This window comes from Anser brachyrhynchus, assembly GCF_964034855.1.
Source record: "Anser brachyrhynchus genome assembly, chromosome: 15".
NCBI classification, from domain to species: domain Eukaryota; kingdom Metazoa; phylum Chordata; class Aves; order Anseriformes; family Anatidae; genus Anser; species Anser brachyrhynchus.
This window is the reverse complement of record NC_137733.1, coordinates 5,786,455-5,807,418: the sequence shown is the minus strand read 5'-3', so window position 1 is coordinate 5,807,418 and position 20,964 is coordinate 5,786,455. Positions and strand designations below refer to the sequence as shown.

General features: G+C 57.5%; 1 protein-coding gene and 1 long non-coding RNA gene across 3 annotated transcripts in view; both read left to right on the top strand.

Annotated features, from left to right (window-relative positions):
• Window positions 1–20,964, top strand: part of RAB11FIP3 (RAB11 family interacting protein 3) — a 73,308-nt gene that overhangs the window by 9,414 nt on the left and 42,930 nt on the right. For both annotated transcript variants that reach the window (XM_080556328.1, XM_080556327.1), the window contains exon 2: window positions 9,563–9,656. In XM_080556328.1, coding sequence (XP_080412454.1) covers window positions 9,563–9,656 — 94 coding nt within the window. The remainder of the gene's footprint in view (window positions 1–9,562; window positions 9,657–20,964) is intronic.
• Window positions 9,665–19,108, top strand: LOC308178175. Its single transcript, XR_013939617.1, has 2 exons — window positions 9,665–10,146; window positions 12,825–19,108. It is a non-coding gene; the product is annotated as an uncharacterized lncRNA (long non-coding RNA).

Genomic DNA, 20,964 nt, shown 5'->3' with positions numbered 1-20,964 from the left:
TGCCGGTCTCTGAATCACGCTTGTTTGTATTAAGATAAACTCGGTTTTGACAGCGTGGCAGGCGCAGCCTGGCTGGCCTGGAGGTTGCAGCCTGGACGGCTTCGCCTCCGCCGCCTGCTTGTGCCCGCAGAGCTCCAGGGTCCGTGGTTTGAGCTGGGGGGCTCCACGTGGTGGTCCTGGTCCCGCGTGCGCCCCCAGTTCAGGCCCAGCTCGCTGCAGGAGGGCTTCTTGGGATGGGAAGGAGCCGCAGCTCAGGATGCCTCAGCCCGCGCAGCCAGCTCTGCGGCAGCAGCCCCAGGAGGGAGCCCTGGTCTTGTCCCAGGGGACTTCACGCCAAGCTACACCAGGCGCCACAAAGCGGTCTCTTAAACGCTTTGTCCTCGGCACGTGGCCTGCGGTGCTTTATCCGGCTCCGAAACCTGCCGGTGGGCTGTGGCTGTCCTGCCAGCACCGCGGCAGCTCCGGCTGCGCTCCGCTCTTCTCCGGGGCTGGCCCCAGCCCACGTTAACGTGTACGTCTTGTGTGAGTGGTGACCAAGCACAAAACCTTTTTTTTGTTTTGTTTTTTGTTTTTTTCCCTTCTGGATCCAGTCCCCTGCCTCTGAGCTGTGCGTTGGGAAGGGTGAGAACAGCCTTCCTGTGTCAGTAGGAGAACAAAGGCTGCAGACAAAGCCTCCCATGTCTTAGAGGGCGGAGGAAGAAGAACTTTTCAAGTTTGCTTACACCGATGATTATGTTTGTAGTAGTGGTGCTGTTGAATCCTTTGAGCGCAGTGACAGGAAATCTGGAACGCTCGAGACAACGGTGATTAAATGTGGATAAAACCATCTTGGTGTAACTTATGTTCCCGCTGTTGTTTTCAAACCGCCCTTGAAGCGGTTCCTCTAAATGCTTTTATGCTTCAGTAGCAGCAATGGATGGACAACTTAGTCCTGCCTGAGCCGGGAGAACACGTTTAAAAACACAGCAAAGCGTGGCTCCTGGAGCTGTGGTGGGCACAGAGGCATCGAGGGAGGCCGTGCAGGTAAGCGTTGGAGCTGCTAGGGTTAGTCCAAAGGGTGCTGTGCTCGCGCCTGCTGGGTGGTACGGCCCCGGGGAACTTCTACCGGCGTGCAGGCTGAGCTCTGCCTGCATGTGCTGGCTTCTTCCCTCCAGTGAGGGTGGGCAGGAAGGGCCTGGGTCCTTGGGCTTGCTTGGCTGCGAGCTCTTTGGAGCATCTTCTGCGGCTTCTCTGCCTTCTGCCTGTTGAATTTTGAGCGTTGAAGGAGAAGCATTTCCCTCTTCACGCTCCCGATGCGGTGCAGCAGAATGCTCTGGGAGCGAAAGGCAGGGGCCGCTCATCAGCGTCAACTCAGGGTTCCTTCTTGGCTCCCAGTTGACTTAGAAACTTCTTGCTTCCTCTCCCCAAAAGGGAAAATAATAATTCATTGGAGAGGGAGTTCTCTACAGATTGACCCGTTGCCATCTCGAGCACATGCTCCTGTTCGTTGTGTGTTCACAGCTCCGGTATTTCTGCAGAAGGTAGGTTTTGTGCATCCAAAATCGAAGGCAAGCCGAGCAACTTTTACTTTGGATGAAACAGGAGGAAGGAGAACTTGTAGGTTTAAACTGAGGACGCCATCTTCCTGGGCAGGCAGGACAGGAGGGGAAGTCGTCCTGCTGGTGAACTCTCCCGGTGTGTTTCAAGGAAGCAGTCGCACTGCTGGGGCTTCTCACATGTTGCTTGTGGGGGATCCTCTCCTGTTCCAGTTCTTCGGGCATCTGCAGGCTGATGAAAACCACGGGAGGCTTTATTCCCCTTCTGCCTTAAATAGCAGGTTTGATTATTTCTTCTCTAGCAGGAAGAGACAAGAATAAGACATGCTGAATCTTTGCCTTCTTTCCAGAAGAATGTCTTGATTTTGGGTTTCCAGCGCGAGATTGGTAACAGAGCCTCTAGGACTGAAGTGGTGACAGAGGATGGCTGCGCTGAGGTGTGCGCAAGATTAGTGGGGTGAAAGCTGCAGAAAGCACCTTCGCCGAGCGCTGCTGGTGCTAGAGCTTTAAACTGGGACCTGGCCAGACAACATCTGCCTGCTGCTCTGCTCCGGGAGCTTCTGAGAAGGCCTGGGGAGCGGCGTGCTCGCAGCAGCCCTGGATAGGTGCCACTGCTTGCAGAGTAAATAATGCAGCCCTTGTGCTTCTTCCTCACAATTGACCATTGCCTCTCCCTGTAATGAGAGCTGCCCCTTGAGGGTGTTTCAGAGGTTAGTTAATTAGGTGTAATTGCAGCAGAATAGGAGCCTGCTCTGGGGTTCTGCCTGCTTTCTGTAGTGCCAGGTTCTTTAACAAATGATGGAGTCGGTTCCTATACATGTTGCTGGATCAAGTGTAATCCCGAGCCATCAGCCTTCCCCTCAGGCGGCTTGTTTATGCCAATGAAACTGCAGAAGTGGGCTCTGGAGAGGGAGTTTCTGCTCTGGGATCTGTGCGACCGTGGTTCGGATCACGGCAGCATCCTGGGAAATGCATCGCACGAAGCGACGTTAAGTTCTGCTCACGTTGCTGGCACGTTAACGTGCTCTCAGCACCCAGCACAGGGGGATAGATGCGGTCTTAGCCCAGACAAATGCCGTATTAAGAGGGATCAATTCATTTCAGCTGATCGCATTGCAACCATTGATGTAGGGACTGCACGGTCTGAAGGGAGCGGCTGCCCGGGCCCGGCTCTGTCTCCGCAAGCTCTGCCGTCGGGCTGCCCGAGGTCCAGCAGTTCCAACGCACTTGTGCATTTCCAAAGGCAAAGAACGCAACTACTGCCTTCGGTATGATCACATTTAAAAACATTCTTTTTTTTTTCCTTGAAAGGATGGGGTTAGCCTCCGGAGGCCAAGTGGGTTTTCACAAACGAATGTGTTGGCTCATACCCTGTGGATAACTGCAGCGTGGAGGTGCTGCATCTGCCTTTGCAGAAGCACGAGAGGTTCCTCGCTGCACGTGCTCGCCCTGCTAAGCCCTGTGTATCCCTTCAGGCTGAGGATCTGGCTATAAATGTACGGAAGGGAGCCTCTGGCTTGAGCCCTCCCCTGGGCTTTAGGGTGTCAAGAAGTAAAAATCCCGGCATTTGGCGTGAACGCCAGGGTGGGACTCAGCTTGCTCTCTGCTGAAGTTGAGGCGCTGTGGCTTTCGTCACTGTTTTTCTCCCTGCAGATAAAAGATGCCCAGAGCGGATTTGGGCTGCTTATGGGCAGAAGGGCCCAGCGGGAGTTATGTGAGAGGTGCCTGGACGTTTGTGTCCTGTCTCAGTGCTGCAGGCCTCGTACACAGCACACCCAGATCTGGTCTGGGCCTCATTATCCGATGGCTCGTTAAATGCCCATTTCCCCCGTTCAGAGCAGGGCTGGCATCTAGCTTGAGGTTAGCACAGGAGGGCACGTGATACAAACGCTGTCTGTGGGCTGATCCTACGCTCTGTTTTCTGCTCCAAGACCCAGAGGCTTTTAGGATGGTTTTTCCTCCTTCGTTTTGCTCGCAGCTCCTGTAGGCGTACGTGGGCAGCGCAGGTGCGCGGGCGCAGGCACCGTCTCCGTGGGTCTCCCTTCCCAAAACCTTGCTGGCCCTGCAAAGCAGGCAGACCCAGACTGCTGGGCACGGCAGGCTGTCTGCAGGCAGGGCCTTGTAAACCCGACTCTGCTGCAATCCGAAGGCTACAAATAAGGAGGGGGGGTGGCTTGAAGCGGGCTTTTTAAGGCCAAGCAGGAGACCCGGGCTGGCTTTGGGCACGGTCCGCGCAGCGCCGAGCCGGGCAGAGCTCCAGCAGAGCGCGCAGGCAGCGAAGGGGAGCAGGAAGCAAATGAAAAAAGGCTGATAGAAAAAAAAGCTCAGCAGCTGGCTCAGAAGCCAAGTTTTATTTTCTGTTGTCAGATGTTTTCCGAACATCCAGATGTGCAGGGAGCGGTGTCTGCGTGCAGTGTGACTTGCAGAGCCGATTAAAGAGCTGCAGCAATGTTTTGGAAACCTCTGTGGCCCTTTAGCAGGGATGGTCGTCTCTTTGTGACAGAGCAAGCTCCTACCGGGTTGGGTATAGCTGGAGGGGCAGCAACGAGTGCGTGGGGCTGACGGGGGTGCAGAGGTGCCAGGGGCACGGGGTCTGGCTCTTCTCCTCTCTTCCCTCCCTAGGAAAGCTCTGCTCCTGCCGAGCCGCGCGGGGTCCCCGGTGCCTGCCCCGCTCCCCGGCAGCCCCGTGTCCGTGCGGACGGGACTTCCACCAGCAGCCTGCCTCGGCCGGGCTGGCGGCTTTGGGCCAGGAGCCGGCTGGGAGCCGCGCGTGCGGCTGCCTGTTTGCTCTGCCCACCGCAGCCTCGGCGCTGGAATGCCTGCCTGGGGCGGGGGCTCCCAGCCCGTCCTCGCCCTGAGCGGTCGCTTTCAAAGCTCCCTCAGTGCTCGCTCTTTAGGCTAAGCCGTTGCCTTTCTGTAGGATTAGTTTTTAGAAGCGAAATGTTCACGGGTTTGGAAACCGCTCGCGGGTGGCTGCTGCTGCTTGCGGCAGTCGCCAGCCAGCGCTGCCATCAGGAGCTGCTGGGTGAGGGGCTTCCTCGGGTGGCTGTGTTAAAGGCTAAAGTGAAGTCCCAGGCAGCAGCATGCTGTGTCACCCAGCGCCTTCTAGACTCTGCTTACTGGTTTTGAGGACTTTTTCACTGGGGAGCTGGTCTGTCCCTGCTGGGAAGCTCAGATGTCCGGAGGGTGCTGAGCCAGGCGCCTGGCTGGTTCAGCCAGACCCTTGGGCGGTCTCCAGCGTGGTGTTCCTTGTCTCGACAGGCCTCTCGGTGTCTTTCTCACAGCTCTCCAGTTTCTCTGTGCACGTGCTCCATGTGGCTGGTCCCTTTGGGGACCCGGCAGCGTAAGCTGCCTGCTAGGCAAGACCAGCTCTTCAGCCTCACTCCGGTTCCCGTGACTTACCTCGGTGCTCGTCCCGCTGCTCGGCAGGCCGAGACCTGGCAAAACCTTCCCAAGGGCAGGAGGGAGTGATTTCAAAGCAAGAGCATCTCGGTCTGCGCTTATCACAGCACGTGTGGGAATGCAGGCACGCAGTGTCTGGGCATATTGCATCGGGAATGTCGGTACTGATTCCCCCTCCTCGTCTCTTCTGGATTTATTTCTAGGGTCTGCGTGGCATAAAGCAGTACTGAGGTGCCGCCCTGCTCTCTTGCTGTGGCATTACCAAGTCACTGCCTCGCGCAGCGCGGAGGCCCTGGGGTGGCCCTGGTGGCGGCCGGGGGGAAGCAACACCCCCAGCAGATGCCGAAGGACCTGGAGGAGCTGAACTCCCCCTTGTTGGGTGCCTGGCCACCGTGGCCACTGGACATCTCCCACCCTCAATTCACCCCTCAGAAGGTTTCTTTTCGGATCCCCGTTTAGCCTCAGTCTCTGCCAGAACGTGAAGGAAAACTGGTGGGCCTGCGGGGTGCCAGCGCAGCCCTCGCTTCCTCAGCAGGTCAGCGCTTCGGACATGTGCAGGGCATCTTTGGTTCTGCCGGACCCCTCTGCTGCCTGGTGGAAACACGGAGCGCCAGCAAGGCAAAGAGAAACGCCTGGAGCTTCCTTTTCCTTTTCCTCCAGGGCCGCTGGAGGAATAGGGCCCCTCAGGGCTGGGGAATCCCTCACCTCCAGGAAAAACTCCCCTTGTGCAGCTGCCAAGCCTTTGTGCTAATCCGAGTTTGGGATTGTCACCGCTGGCTTAGCTGAGCCTCAGAAGCTCTTGGCGAAACGACTTCGCTGCTTCAAAGCAAGGAAGCTCTCGGTGGCGGGGAAGCCGCGAGCAGGCGGTGCGGCAGCGCAGCTTTGTGCTGGTGTGCGTGCTCGGCGGTGCCTTGGTCAGAGACGGGGGCTGTTGGCAGCAGGTCTTGTCAGTCTGGCAAGGCAAAACGCCCTTCCAGCACGCAGAGCCCTCGAATGCAGGAGACGTGGCAATGTGGTTGGGCTGATCGGCGGCCGGGCGCCGGTGCCCGCGTCAAACTCACACCGTGGTGCCGCTCGCGTGAGCGTGACCTTGTCTGAAGCGTGCTGTAACTCACCTGCGTTTGGAAGCGAAGATGCATTCCTAAAGCATCCCGTGCTCGTGGCAGCCTGTCTAGGCAGGATTGGGTGTCTGGGGCATGCAGCTCCCCAAGGCTGGCATCGCTGCATTTGGGTGCCTGAGGTCTGGGGATCTGCAAGGGAGGGAAGCGTCCGTAAATCGGAGTGCTGGGCTCCGGGGCGAACCCACCTCCTGCGCCCCGGAGCGCAGCTGGGAGGTGCTGAGCTCAGTGGCGTTGGCTGGCCAGCCGCCCCGTCCCCTGCCGTGAGAAGTCCCGTAGGGGCTGGTGCCAGGAGCCCGGTCCCGCTTTGGCCCCGGGCTGTGCCTCGACCCTGGCAGGGGGCGAGCAGAGCTCCGGCAGGTCTCACCGCGTCTGCTCTCGGCTCGAGGGACTTTGACTCAAAGTCGTGCAAATCTCCCTTTCAGCCGGGACCTAAGCCTGCTGTTGAAGCCCTGTCATCTCTGACTCGTTAATGCTCTGTTTCTAGCTGCTCTTGCCTGTTCAAAAGGAGCTTGTAACCGGCTGCAAACACATCAAGCAAAGCCTTTATTTTGAATACTTCTCGCTGGCCAGGAGAAGGTACCTCCCTGTGGCTGCGGTTTATGTTGGCGTAGTGTTGGAGTTGGGTAGTGCTAACCTCTGTGCTAATAGGGACAGGCACTAGTTAGTGCTGGTACTGTTAACTGCTTCTTAGATCAGCTCTCAGCTAAAGGCAGCAGATCTGTGACTTTTGTAGATTAGCAAATCTAGCTTTACTGTTGGAGCCGTAATTCTTGTTTTTAACCATCCTAATAAGGCAGGTTTTTCAGCCTAGCCATCAAAATGAAGAAATGGAGAAGACGGGTGGTTACAGCCCAGGAGCAGGGCGCTGGAGCTGTCCCAGCCCAGGCAGGAACGAGACGGTGACCCTTGGGAGCGGGGGTCCGGGAGTACCGCGGAGGGCTGGTACCATGTCTCGAATATTGTGCTTGGTCCTTGCCTCTGTCTCCAAAAAGGGGCAGGGGGGCTGGAGAGGGTATGGGAACAGTGATGGAAAGGGTCCAGGGGATGGAGCAGCGGCTGGGACCCCGCGGGGACACCACAGTCACACCTCCCTGTGTCTCGTGGTGGTGGCGCTGGGAGGTGGTGGTGAAACACCAGGGAATGGCGTGGAATCGCTGACATTGTGGGAGCAGGCGGCGAGCTGCCGGGCCTCACGGGGGCAGGGCTGGATGCCCGTGGGTGCCAGCGGGGCTGGCCAGGGACGTCCCCTCTGTCCCCAGCTCCGTGGCTGTGGGCGCAGGGACAGAGAGCGGCCTCTGCTGCTTGTGGTTTTGTCCTCTGCGTGCCCCGAGCGATGCTGAGCATCGGTGGCCGCTCGTGCTCTGTCTGCTGGTGGGAACGCTCGTCCCAGTTGCTTGCTGAACGGCCAGGGCTCCGCCTGCACTTGGACAGCAACTCCGGGCAGGATGGGGTCGACACAGGCAGTCTGCCGTGGGCTCACGCTTCACCTGGAGTCGTGCAGATTTCCTGTTTGCATCCGTAACGTCCGAGCAGCGAAGTCTTCTTTAAAGAGAAGCATTTCAAGTCATTTCCCGTTGCCCACAGCTTAGTTTAAATACACAGATGGCTTTTTATGTTTCGCATAAAACGCTCACGCAGCTGTTGTCTGCTTTGCACAAGCACCCGCCTGGAGGTGCTTTGCTGGGGTGTCGGTAGCAGGGCTCGAGGCTGCCCTTGCTCGCAAGAAGCTCCCTGCAGCACCGCCTCGATGCTGGGTCCTTGCAGAAGCCGCGCTGCGCCGCGTGCCGTGATGCTCGCCTACAGGCTCGTCAAGTCCAGTTGGTGTCTACGGGCACAGATAACAAATTAAAAGTTGTGGCTTTTGAACCCGAAACCGCCAGATGCTTTAACTGGAACTACCACGTTCCCCTAAGTTGTTTTCATTAGCCTAAAACCTCTTTGTTTAAGGTACAAGAGGCCTGACTCGCCCAAGTCAGAGTGCCACGCGAGCTCAGCCCCTACCAAAAAGGCACCCGTAGGAGCGGAGGAGATGCTCAGGTTTCCTCGCCCCGGTCCGTGACGGGCAGGCGGGTGAGCTGGTGGGCACTGGGGCTCGGTGACTTCGTCTCACCATGGCCCCGGGGAGGCACAGCCGAGCTCCGGGGTGTCTCAGCCCCACCGTTGCCTCCGTGCCGGCAGCGTGCTGGGCGCTGCCCGCGTGTGGGCTTGGCCTTCCCTCCCCTCTGTCCCACGCAGCTCGGAGAGCCGCAGGTGGGGCTGCAGGGGCAAACAGAGCCGGGTTTCTAGAGGGAAGCAAACCAAACAGCAGCGAAGCTCCTGCTGATGCGCGGCCGAGTCAGGCGGCTCCGAGCACCGCGGCTGCGCTCCTTCGTCCCCCTTGCCCTTGGGTGTGAGAGTCGTCCTCGGACGCGAGGTGTGCGTCTCCTCCCTCGCGAGGGGAGGCTCAGCGACTCACCGCCGCCTCGCCGAGATCAGGTCCAGGCGGAGATCACCCTCTGCACCCGGGTGTGCTTGTGGGGGCTGAACGAGCCCAGCGCCAGCTGAGCTCCCGAAGGCTCCCTCCTGCGCCTCCGCCCCGGGGCAGCGGAGGGCGATGCGCCCGGCGGGGCGAGGGCAGCCTCTGAGCGCGGAGCTGGTGCTGCAGCTCCCTTCTCCGCCTCTTACAGCCTGCTTCGTCCTGGGCTTGTTCCTCAGCTCGTGGCTGTGGGTCTCAAGTATACGAAGGTGCCTCGGTCTCTTGAAATGAGGATTTGCATATTTTTTATTTATTATTTTTCTTTTAGAGGAAAATGCCCGACTGTCACAGCAGCTTGAGAAATGGCAGCAGTGGCAGCCTGGGAGGAAGGAACCAAAGGCACTTTTTTCAAGTCTTTGTTCGGACCATGAGGAATGACTTAGGTGTTGCCCTCGAACCGCGTCCCGCCCTGCTGGAGGTGCTGTGATCGCCCTCGGCGTGTCTCGGGGAGCGTCCCTGCTCCTGGGGTGTGCCTGCCCGCACCCCGACGGGCTTCTCCCTCCCCTGCAGGCATCGCCTAATTGTGCAAACGTTTCAACTGTGTGGCCTAAACGTGTAACGTGGAGCAGTTCATTACCACCAAATCCTCTTAATTGGGCCCTCCTACTGGGCAGCCTGTTAATGAGTTTTCCCAGTTATGATAGAAGCTCTTTAAACAACATAAAAAATAAATAAAGCCCTGGCAGAAAATCCCTGGACCGTGTTGAAAGAAATAGCGCGCTCAGCGATGTTTCAAGACAAAGCAATGGTTCCGTGCCAGCCGAGTGCCAGTTAACCCCTCTGTGCTGAGCACTTGTGTTTTCGGGAGAACTGCTGCAGTTTGGCGTCAGTTTAAGAAATCCGCTGTCATTAACCCCAATCTTTGTCTTGTGGGAGAGGAGGGTAGGGAGGCAGCACTTGTTAGGAGGTGTTTCCCTCATCGGGAGCTCGCGTGAGTGTGCGGACGATGCTCAGAGGGCTTCCTGGTAACGCTGCTCTTGTCCTTGCAGGTGAAGGACCTGACCAAGTACCTCGATCCCAGCGGACTTGGAGTCATCAGCTTCGAAGATTTCCATCGGGGGATCAGAGCTATCAGAAATGGAGGTGAGTCTGGTGCCGCGGTGCAGGTGAGGCCGGGAAGGTGCCAGGCCCCGCGGCGAAGCAGGAGCGAGCTGGGCTGGTTGGCTGGGAGTCCCCGCTCCGCGCTGGGTGGAGAGCGAGGGGGTGGCCGGGTGCGCTGAGTAGTAGGGTTGAAAAGGGTGGCACAGCAGTTGTGGTGGTGGCTGCGTGCTCTCCTGCTCACCAGGAAAGTCCCTTCCTAAACGTGTGATGGAAACAGCAAAGCCAAGGAGAGAAACTCCCTTCTGGTTTGGTATCTGTGCTCACCTATGGCTCTGCCGGGCTTTGCTGCTCGGGCAGAGGGGTGACTTGGCTGACCTGCTGCTGGAGATGCCCCTCTGGCTGCTGCAGGGCACGTGTCTTCTAACCTCCGGCCACTGATGCATTTACCCCCGCTCCAGCCGTTTGGAGGATCAGCACGTACAAATGCTTCCTGGCGAGAAGCACGTGAGGCGGGCTTTGAACTCGCTGCCTGGTAGGTAACCTTTACACGGGCCAGTGGCAGCTCTGATGCTGCTCTTGAGGGGCTTGTCACAGCTTCCAGAGCAATAGCTCGGGGAAATGCTGATATCTTTCTGGCTGGCTGGTGTTTGAACTGCTGTGCTGAAGAGGGGAGGAAAAAAAAAATAAGCACAGACTTTTTTTCAATATGGGATTCGTCTCTAAGACGAGTGTCGGAGGTTCATTTTGGGGCAAATGTGTTTTTAAGGACAGGGTGTGAAAAATATTGGAAACATCGTGCTGAGCAGATGTAACTTTAAATGTGCAAATTGGAAGCGTCACATTTGCACATTAATCAATTCTGTTTACAGTAAGGCCTGTCTTAAATTTCAGCGTTGCTTTCATGCAGGGATGAACATGCGCCGTGTTGTCACCCCTGCACGCCGAGCGTGCTTTTGAGCACTGATAGAATCAGAGACCAATTATTCCCGTACAGACCAGGTTTGTTTCATGAGTAGAAAAGCCCTGAAAAGCAGAAGCAGCTTCTGTTTTTCGTCGGCCGTCCATCCCTCCTCCTGCTCCCCTGGCTTATTTGTGCGCAGCTCTTCCCTGCGTGGTTAGGACTGGTGTCTTGTGGCAGCTCCAGAGCTTTGGTGGCCGCTGTAGCTTGACGGGTGGCTGAGTGCAGTTCTCGTGGTGCAGGAGGAACTGCAGCATGCTATTAATTTGTAATAAATTGCTACTGGAGTAGAGCATGTTTGTGAAAGCCACGGCTTGTATTTCTCTTCAATAATTCATTGCTCTAGTATTGCGTTATATTAATTGGATGGAAAAAGCAGATCCGGACAAAGCTTTTAAGATCCTATTTATTAGCCTTGTAGGAGATTGCTACGTATTTATTACAGTGGTTAAGAACGGCAGAGCTCTCTAATGTTGCGCAGCATTGAGCAGCTATGAAAAAACGTGGGACAGGGCACAGAGAGTGTTTCTTCAAGTCTTACCAGCTGAGCAGTTGTTCACGTTGGAATGATCTCGAGGACTTGTTGCTGCTGTTTAGGTGGTCGATATTGATCTTCCCTTTGTAAAGACAGCAGAGGCTGTGCTTGCTGCTGCGAGTTCCTTTTAACAAGGCTTTATTAATTAGCTTGGCCTTTTTGGAGCCAGAGAGAGCTCTGTTGCATTTCCTGGTAGACTGTGGCTCTTTGGTCCATCCCTGAAGTGAGACCTGACATAACATTTGTGGTTATTGGGGATTTCTCACTGTTCTTAGCTCTTCTGGGCTTCCCCTGGCCATGGAGCTGCCGAGGGCGATGGCAATTGCACGGTGCTGTGGCTAGAATGAAGGAGCAGGGGGAGAGGGGTGGCAGCATCCCAAAAAAGTGCGTGACCTAAGTGGTTTCTTCAGACTTTCCCCCTCAAGTTTTGGGCAGGAATGATACTGGCTGCCAAGCGTGCAGCTGGGTGAAAACCCTGGGCCTGTGTGCAGGCGTGGGCCTAATCTCTGCAGGCGTTCGTGTGCGGCAGCCGCGCTAAGGAGCGGGGTGCTAACTCAGGAGCAAGGAGATGCTTGGCTAATCCACCTCCATCTCTGGGGAGGGAGGGAGAAGGAACCCTCTTTGGGAAGCTCGTGCCTCGCGGTGACTGCCTTAATGCAGGTGGGGTTTGTTTCTGAGGATGCTCTGCTTTCCTTGCCCTCTCCCCCCCGCTGGAGGCTCTCTGGAGGCCAGCAGCTGTGACTTTCCTCGGGCTCCTGTGGTCCAGCCCAGCAAACTGATGGTGCAGACACAAAACGAGCAAAGCCTGCCTAGGCAGCTGCTTTCCTACAACTGCTCTCGTGTTCAGTTAGCCCCTACGGCCAGGGAGGACAGTGAGCTCAGTCCTGCTCCCGTGCCAGCTGTTGGAGCGATCCCGCTGGCTGAGGAACGCTGATCTGGGACTCCTGGGGCTTGCCCCTGCCGTCAGCGCAGAGCGAAGCACGATTTAACCACGCGGCATCAAGAGCCACCGCGGCACCAAGAGCCACCACGCCACCTCTCCGCTACGGTGGAACGATTCTTCATAGGTCTGGTCTTGGCTGCTGCAAGCTGCTGTCCTGCCAGGTGATGTTGACCATGGAGAAAAAGAGCAAAATGACTTAGGTGCTGCAGAAGCAGGATTTGAGGTTATGACGAGAGATTCTTTAGCCTGTTGTGGCTGCCTTACCTTCCACCCTTCCCCCAGAGAAGACTTAATAGGAGAACGTGGTCCTCAGCGGTATTAAAAGATAGCAAAGGACCTTTTTTTTTAAAAACGCTTTTCCTTTCTAATTAAATCCTTAAGGTGTGTAATGCCGGGGAAACCCCCAGCCCGATGAAAGCAGGGTGGGCCTGGCTCAGTGAGCGCCCGTGGGACCTCCGGGTGAGGAGCTGCGTGCCAGCTCCTGGGAAGGAGTAGGGTCTCTGCCGTGCTGGCAAGGAGCTGACCCTGGGACAGGGGGACGGCGAGGTGGAGCCTGTTGTTTGAAGTCAATGCGCCTGGCCCAGAGCAGCTCTGGTCTGCGTTTGATGCAGGAGCTGCTGCAGGACCGCGTGGCTGGCAGACACGAGAAGTGGGCAGGGTCAGCCACGGCTAGACGTGGACAACAAGGCTGGTGTTCACAGGCGCTCCTTTCTTTGTCAGGATATTTAAGAACCTTTTAAGTTCAAACACCTGTTTTTTTGTTTTTTCCTGCAGAGGCCTCTTGGCATCCAGTAGGATATTTTAATGTCTCTCTGCAGCAGACCAACGCACTTAAATTCAGTAGCAGAGGTGGACAAATCCTGTGATTAACGCTCGTGCTGCGATCTGAAACATCTGTAACATCTGCCTTAAAAACAACCCCAGGCGGCCCACGGTGCAGGTTCCCTGCTGCGTGCAGGGCGGGCTGCTGGTGTCCCTGCGGGGTACCGCTGCTGGTGTCCCTGCGGGGTACCGCTGCTGGTGTCCCTGCAGGGTACCGCTGCTGGTGTCCCTGCGGGGTACCGCTGCTGGTGTCCCTGCGGGGTACCGCTGCTGGTGTCCCTGCAGGGTACCGCTGCTGGTGTCCCTGCGGGGTACCGCTGCTGGTGTCCCTGCGGGGTACCGCTGCTGACAGCGGCGCCGTCCGCCCGCTCCGCTCCCCGAACAGAAGGAGCTCTGTGCGGGCAGCGCGTCCACTGAGGCACCGGGGTTGGGCCCGAGGATGGAAACAGTCAAATCCCTTTTCAAATTCTTGAACTGAAAGCTCTTTGGATTCGGGAAGATGGAAAATACCGCTCCGGAGCCAACACCCAAACCTGGAAGCTGCAGCGGAGTTCCTGCCTGCTGCAACCGCTGGGGCACCGCCCGGGGGACGCTCGGCAGCGCCGGGGTCGTCAGCGGCGCTGGGCTAACGAGCTCGGGGCGGGCAGCCCGCGGGGTGAGCGAGGCCTGCGGCAGGAGGAGCGTGGCCAGCCTCGGGTTCCCGAATGAGCGGCTGGGGGCACGAGAGCAGAGCTGCGGAGCGGGTGTAGGGCAGGGGGCGAACGGCAAACCGAGGGCTGGGGCTGGCCGGGTGCTGGGGCAGGCTGCTGCGAGGCCCCGGCCGAGGCCGCTCGCTGGAGCCGGCGGTGGTGCGAAGTCGAGGAGGCCAAAGACGTCTGTGCAGGGGCTGCACCACCCTCGGCTGCTGAGAGCAGCCCCGGGAGCACTCCGGCTTCTGCAGCCAGCCTTCCGTGCCCTGGGACGGTCGGTGTGCTTCTGGCAGCTGGACGGCAACCCAGGAATCACTTCCCCCAAAGAAAACCCCGTATCCAGCCCTCCTGCTGGATGCAGGCCGAGCGTTACAGCTCAAAGCATGCGGCCAGAGAGAGAACCGCACGTCGGATGTGAAACCAGCTCCCGGCTCTGCAGGCGCGGCCCCAGCCGGGCAGCGTCTCGGGGACCCCTCTGTGCCTGATGGTGCTGGGTGATCCCGGCGGGGATCACGACCCCAGCTGCCCACGCGGCGCTCAGTGCCTGCATGGGACTGCTGGCAGCACGCGGTGGCTCTGAATTTCCGAAGAGCCAGGCTGGCTGCTGCCCCGGCTCCGCAGAGCGTCTGAAGGTGAGCAGCCTGTTAGATATCTGGCTGGCTGGCAACGTAAGCCACTGTGTGGTTTGTGTGTAGCTTCTTTCTTTGTAGGATCTGCATTGCAGATGGCTTTTGCTCCACAAAATGCAGGCTTTCCTTGCACAGAGAGAATTCCAGAAGCCAAGGCGTGCGTTCCCTCGTAAGCTTCCAACCCAGTAATTATTTTACGAGGCTGCATTTGTGTGGCAGTAAGTACGGCAGTATTGCAGCAGGCCCCTGCTAGCATCAGAGCACGCTTCTGTCAGCGGGGAGCCCGGGCCCCATTCGCTATTCCAGGCGCTTGCTTGTTAAAAAGAGAGTATTCACCGACGCCTAGCAGATGGGGAGAGAGCGAACGTGCACGTTCAGTGGCTCAGAGAGGATCTGGCACTGCCATGAACCCTTCCTACTTCTCGGATCTGCTGATCTCTTTATTCCTGCAGCATTGCTGCAGTCAAGAGTTACCCCGTTGGTATTGCCTGTTCCTAACCCTGGTCGTGCTGTCCCTGGTTAGGGAGGCAGCTCGTGCGGTGGCTGAAGGTAGAACAGATGCCTCTTTGTGTACGGCTGCCATTCAGAGAACAGGGGCTGCCGTGAATGGGAAATCAAGATTGATTCATGAGCAAGAATAAAATCAAAATTGCTCTGATTAAATCTTCTGCCTCTTTTGCATCGCATCTTGTTCTGCTCTGGCATATGCTGCTTGTTGGGATAAGGAGTTTATGAAGATAAGTGTTAATTCCTCCAATGAAAGGAGTGAAGGCTTAAATGTCATATTAAAATGTATATGTGTACTTAGGAGGGGAGGAAAAAAAAATCCCCCTGCTGTTCTTTGTAGCGAGCCTTTCTTGGAAGAACCAAACTTGGTTTCCTCTTGAAATAGTGGTGCTTGAACACTTGTCCTGGAAATTGCTGAGCCTGCCGGTGGAAACCTGTGAGGGCAATCAGCCGGGTTGAACTCCTCGCCCGCAGGGGTGCGGATCAGGAGCCTCCATCCTTGTCTGACGGAGGTGAGCTGCCTCTGCGGCGCCCCGTGGCTGCGGCAGCCTGAGGTCTCTCCATCCCTGTCCTGCAGAGGCATCGCCAGCGGCAGAGATCGGGCGTTTCAGCAGGGCGCTGAGGTGTTCTCCTGTGGCAGGCTGGTCCCCAGGCCCCAGAGGGACAGAGGTCCTCGTCACGAGGAGCTGAGCGGCTGCGAGGGCAGGCCAGCTGTCGTCCCTGGAAGCTGCTCCTGGATGGGGTGAGGACAGGGGAGAAAGCCCCAGGGCAGGCGACACTGGGGTGTTCGCTCAGCCCACGTCATGCTGGGGAGAAGAAGAGGCAGTCGTCTGCTCCGTGGAGCCCAAAATGCTGCCCAGCGCGTGCAGCTGCTCGGCTGCCTTCAGAGGGGGGCTTCCTCAGACGCCTGTTGCCCAACCCCTTGTTCTCAGACCTCTTGAAACAAGGGGAAAGCTGTACCTGCTTGAGCAGCTGCTTTTGTTCCCTACGTGTGTTTTTAATAGCTGCCACTGAGGGAGCTGCAGGCTGTGTGGCCGGAGGGTGAGGATGCCGTGTGCCCGGGAGCAGCTCTGGAGCAGAGAGGAGATGAGGTCAGTGCTGGGTGCTTCTGGTGCTCACCCTCTGCTTTGGAATACCGTCATGCCAAAAAGGACGCCTTCAAGCTGCTTCGACTGCGAGGAAGGATATCTTTTCTTAACAGGAAAAACAGGAACGAAAGCACGACCTGCGGAGTTATTTCCCTCCAGCCCCGTGGCTGCCTGCGCTCGGCGAGGCTCGCTCCGAGCACGGAGCTCCCTGCAGCAGCACGAGCAGAGCTGTGCTGGAGACGGGTCTGAGACGCTGCTGGGAGGGGGCGCTTCTGGCTCCCGAGGGCTTCCTGGCCCGCGTTCCTCTTCATTTATGTCAACAGTCAGGGGTGTTCATTTGTTTTGTACCTTGGCAGCTTGGGGAAGGGTTACATCAGGGACAAAGCTGGCCCGCTCCGTGCCTTAGCGGGGAGCGTGTCTTCCCAAAAACAGCCTGGCAGATGACACGCTGCAGTGACCTACTTTCAGGGGAAGCGCAGGAGTTGTAGGAGCTGTGTCCGGAGGCCTGCTCGCAGCTCTGGAACAGGAAGGACAGGGAGTTGCTCAAACGTGCTGCCACTAACGCTTAGCAGCCCTCAGGGACATGGGGAACGAGAGATTTGTCCAGGAATCCCCTGTGATTCTCAGGATTCTTTCTTTATGAATATTTTGGATGCATACACCAGAGAAAGCTTGCTGCATCGAGTCCCTGCCGCGGACTGTCACGGGCTGCAGGTCCCAAACCGAAACAAAATCCAAGGGAGGCCTGGTTCATAGCAGTGCAAAGCTGTGATGCAAAATCCAGGACCAGATGCCCAAAGCAGCACCCCCTGCGTGCACCCCCTTGCTAGGGGCAGCGCTGCTGCACAGCCACGCTTCTTGCACAGCCAACCCGAGGGGACTGGGGGGGCTTAGCAGGGACAGCCCCGTGTCCTGGTGGAGTGAAGTGAAGCAGATTTGTGCCTGCTGCTTAAACCCTCAGCCCATAACCCAAAACCGCAGATGGACGGCCTGAGTTTGGTGCCAGGAAGAACACTTTTCTCTGGCAAAGGAGAAGGGAAAGCGCCGCGGGGCTGCTTGTTTGCTTGGGAAGGTGCTCAATGTGAAAACAGAGGAGTTTCGCTGGAGTCCTGGAGACGTGGAGATGGAGTCCTGGGGAGGTTCTTGGTGCTCGCTTCTATGGAGAAGATGACTATAAAAAAAAAAAGCTGCTTCTGTTAGAAAATAGACTTTTCTCATTATCCATCTGCCGTCTGTATTTCTCCATCGGATTTCACATCTCCGTGCAAAGAGCCTGCTGTTTTGCTCCACATCTGCTGCTGCCGGCCCAGCTTGTGGCTGGGGAGCAGGAGGAGGCTGGGCTGGTGGCTCCGGAGGGGTGGCAGCAGCTTTGCTCCTGGGTCCCCTCATCTCGCAGGTTTGGATGTTGGCTCCCGCGTACGCCCAGGAGCGAGGGATTATCGGTGCTCTGCTCGAGGCCGGAGGGTGAGGGACGTCTCCTCGGTCCTCGCCAGAAAGCTCTGGCTGCAGAGCAGGGAGGGACGCTGCCTGAGCATGGGTACAGGGAGGCGAGCAGCCCGGCCTCCTGCCTCTCGGAGAGCCGGCTAGCCAGAGCAGAGGGCACACACGTTCCTTCCTCGTTAGGAATCCAGTCAATCTGGTGTCATTAATGAGGGGATATTACTTACCTAGGACTTTTCCTTCTCGGATAGCACCGCTTGGCTCTGTCACAGCCCGGAGGCTTGTGGTGAGCGTGCCGGTGTGACGCCTTGACAGACCGAGGTGGTGCGGGCTTATTCCTTCTGAGCGTTTTCTGCCCTTGTTCTCAGGCAGCGCCCGCGATGCGGCTTTGCTGGGAAACTGGTCCTAATTGCAGGGCTGCGGGGCTGGGCTGCGGTGTGTGAGCAGCAGGCACACCGAGGCCCGTGCCCTGAATGGAGAGGGATGGGTGGCAGCACATCCCCTGGGGTTCTGGCCAAGCCCTGCCTCGCTTCTTGCCCTCCGTCCCTTTGTCCGTACCGAGCTGTCCGTGCCTCCTGGGCTGGGGTTGCAGCCTGCTGTGTGTGTAGCAGAGCTGCTGCGCCCCCCTGCTCGGCACGGTCCGAGGCTTGAGTCCTCCTATTGCTCCTCTGCTTCCTCGTCTTTGAAACCCGTTTTGTTTTGGATGGAGTTTTTATTCCTGCAGTGAGTAGTTATAGAGACCTCAGCAGGAATAACGTGACAGCTTCCACCAGAAAGGCTGCTGGTGAGCCCGTAGGATCTGGGCAGCATCATGTCTGCAACCTCTCAGCCCCTCGGATCCATCCGGAGAGGTGTAACGCCGCTGGATTTAAGAGGTCTGGCCCTTCCAACACAGGGGTCTTGCTAAACTGCCTGCCTTCCCCCGGAGAGAACGCTCAGATGCAAGTAGCGGTGGTGGATTCCCTTCCAGCTAATGAAAAGTTACCAAAACCTTTGGAAACTGGCCCAATGAGGTTTATTAAAACTTCATCTCCCCGGTAATTAAATTAGCTTTGAATAAAGTGCTGGTGCTCCCTGCTGGTGCAGGCGTTGCGGGGTGTGTGCTTCAGTCACTGGGCTGTCTGCGTCGGCTCCCGCTCGCAGGAAGGCCGGGCTGTCCAGCTGCCCCACACCTTGGAGGATCTCAGGATGGAAAAAGGATTAAAAACCAATCTTACGGGACCCTCCTCCCTTACTTATTCTTTTTTTTTTTTTTTGGCAATCTGTTTTTACAGAAGCCAAACAAAAAACCAGCTCTCCTTCAGCAACACCTGGCGCGCCGTTGGGCTCACTTGGGAGAGAATTTCTGGCAGTGTTGGCATTTAGGGGGAGGATCATGGAAGGAGGTGAGCCTTAAGGAGCATCTTCCTGTTAATCGGGTGGCTTTTGGGAGCCTCTGGAGGCTGGGGGCTCCAAGCTGCTCTGCCATGGCCAGCTCACCCCCGTGGACAATGTTCTTTAGCAACACAGCCCTCACTTCCACCTGGGAAAAGCCACGTTGAGAAGAATTCTCCCCGTAGGCCCAGTTTAACATTTCTGCTACGTCCTCTTTTCTTTCCTCGCTTTCCCCCAAATTCTGGTTGAGTTGTTCTAGCCCATTTTACAAATAACTGCGCTGAGCTTTTCCTGGTGGCTTTCTGTGTCTTTTGGGGTCAGCCTGGGCTGGCATGGGAGGCGCCTGTGGCCAGCCACGCACTGGAAGGAGTTATCACCGTAGTGCTCGCATCTGGGCCGGGGATTCCTCTGCAGGCAAGCTGTGCCTAGGTTCGGAGGCACCACGTTTATAATCCTTAGCTTTGAGCGTGGCCAAGTACCTGCAGGCGGCAGGCGCAGGCCTGGAAGCGGCGAGCTGGGGAGGACCGAGCTGCTTTTAGCTGCGTTACCTCGATTTCTTCGGGCTGGAGCCGGCTGCTGGTGGGACGGTGCCACCCCACCGCTGCCCCCTGCCTTGATGAGACACCGGCCTGGGTGTCCCACAGGCAGCGCGTACCTTGTGTGCTCTGGGAGGCCAAAGCAGGCCGGTCTGCTATTCGCACGCTTGTGCGCGCCCTTTTAGAAGGGGCCCTGCCTTGCCCTCCCCACAGAGCGGGGAATAAAGCTGTTGGCTGCAAAATCCAGCTTTGTTTCCTGAAATATAAAGGCGTTGAAATCAGAAGCTGTGGAGTGCCTGAAGCGGAGGACGTCAGGAGGGAAGGCTGGCCTCCTCGCCTGGCGGCTGCTGCTGGGCTGGAGGCTCGGTCTCTGCCCTCTCCGCCGGTAGGTCACGGAGTGACGGCCTGCCACAGGTCCCGAGGAATGCGAGCTGGTGTTGCTAACACTCATTTGAAACGGCTCAAGTAGCACAGAAAATGAAAAATGAGGACCTGCAGGTTAATCTCAAGACCAAACCCAAGATGTGTTAGTGGGGTTTCCTCTCGCAGGTCCGTCTGCGGTGCCGCAGCTGGTCCCCGAGGTGAAGGGAAGGTGCCCGGGTCTGTGCTTGGATGCCACGAAGTCGATTCTTTCTGTTCTGTTCTGTTTTCAGGTGGTACGTCCAAACAAAGCCCGAGGGCCGGATCAAAAGGGGTGTTTGAGAAATCCCGCTGCGCGAGCAGCCATAGCCAAGGGACGCGGGGCTGCTGAGGCGCATTAGCTGCGTGGGGCCGGGGTGAGGTTGTGTGAGCAACCTCAGTGCTGATGCTGCTTCCCTGGGGGCCCAAGCGTGCCGCTTGTTATTCCCTTCACGTAACTCTTGTTGTGAAATGAGTCTTCCTTCGGTGGGAGCTCCCAGCCCCTTGTCTCAGCGCTGGAGCAGCTACGGGGGAAGCAGATTTGCCGCTTCGCGCCGAAGTCGCGTGCAGGAAGGAGGGCAGTGGTGCACGGGGGGATGAGGTTGGAGGTGTCTGTGCTTCTCCTGGGAAAGGCTGCTGGCCTTCGGTGGTGCTCCTGGTGCTGACAGGAGATGTACGTGGAGGGCAGGGTAGCTTCTGCTGCTTCTGGCTCTGCTCGGTGCTACCATTTTGCATGTGAGCATCAGGTTTTGAGCGCGCTCGTGCATCGCTTAGGACAAGCAGAAGGGAGGACGGCTGGGCTGGGGCTGGCCTCGTCCTGCAGCCGCTGACAGCACGTGGGGGCCTGGAAGTGTGCTGAGAGCACAAAGCCCCGAGGTGCTGCTGGAAATACGGACGGTGGCTTCCTCGCTGGCTCTGCTGTGCCTGTCATTTATAGTGCTCGCTGCGTCTCTTCTGCCACCTCGTTTTCAAGCAGCGTGCCCGCTAAGGGAGCTCAGTCTGTGTCGGTTGCCCTCTCGTAAGGCGACCATAACTTGAGGCTGCCTTTCGGGGGGCTGTTCTGTGCCGTGCGTGCAGGTCCCTCGCCTTAGCGCCGCGCTGGCTGAGTCTGGTCTGCTGGCTGCACGTCGTCCAGGCTGTTGGAATCGCTTCGGGTTTGTGGCTCTGTGGCTTGCAGCAGTATGTGCGGTGTGTGTTGGCAGATGACTTAAATACTTCTGAAAGGCTCTGTTTTTCTAGGTCATTCCTATATGAAGTCGATAAAACTGGCTCTGTTTCTGACCTGCGTGTCACTCCTGTACCCACAGCTCTTCACTCAAGGTGCCTTTTCACTGAAACGCTGCCTTTTGAAAGCAGTTTTTAGAATCTATTTCAGGAGCCCTCTGTGCCCCGTGACTTCTTTTCCTGTAGCTCCACGCTGTGCTGCGTTT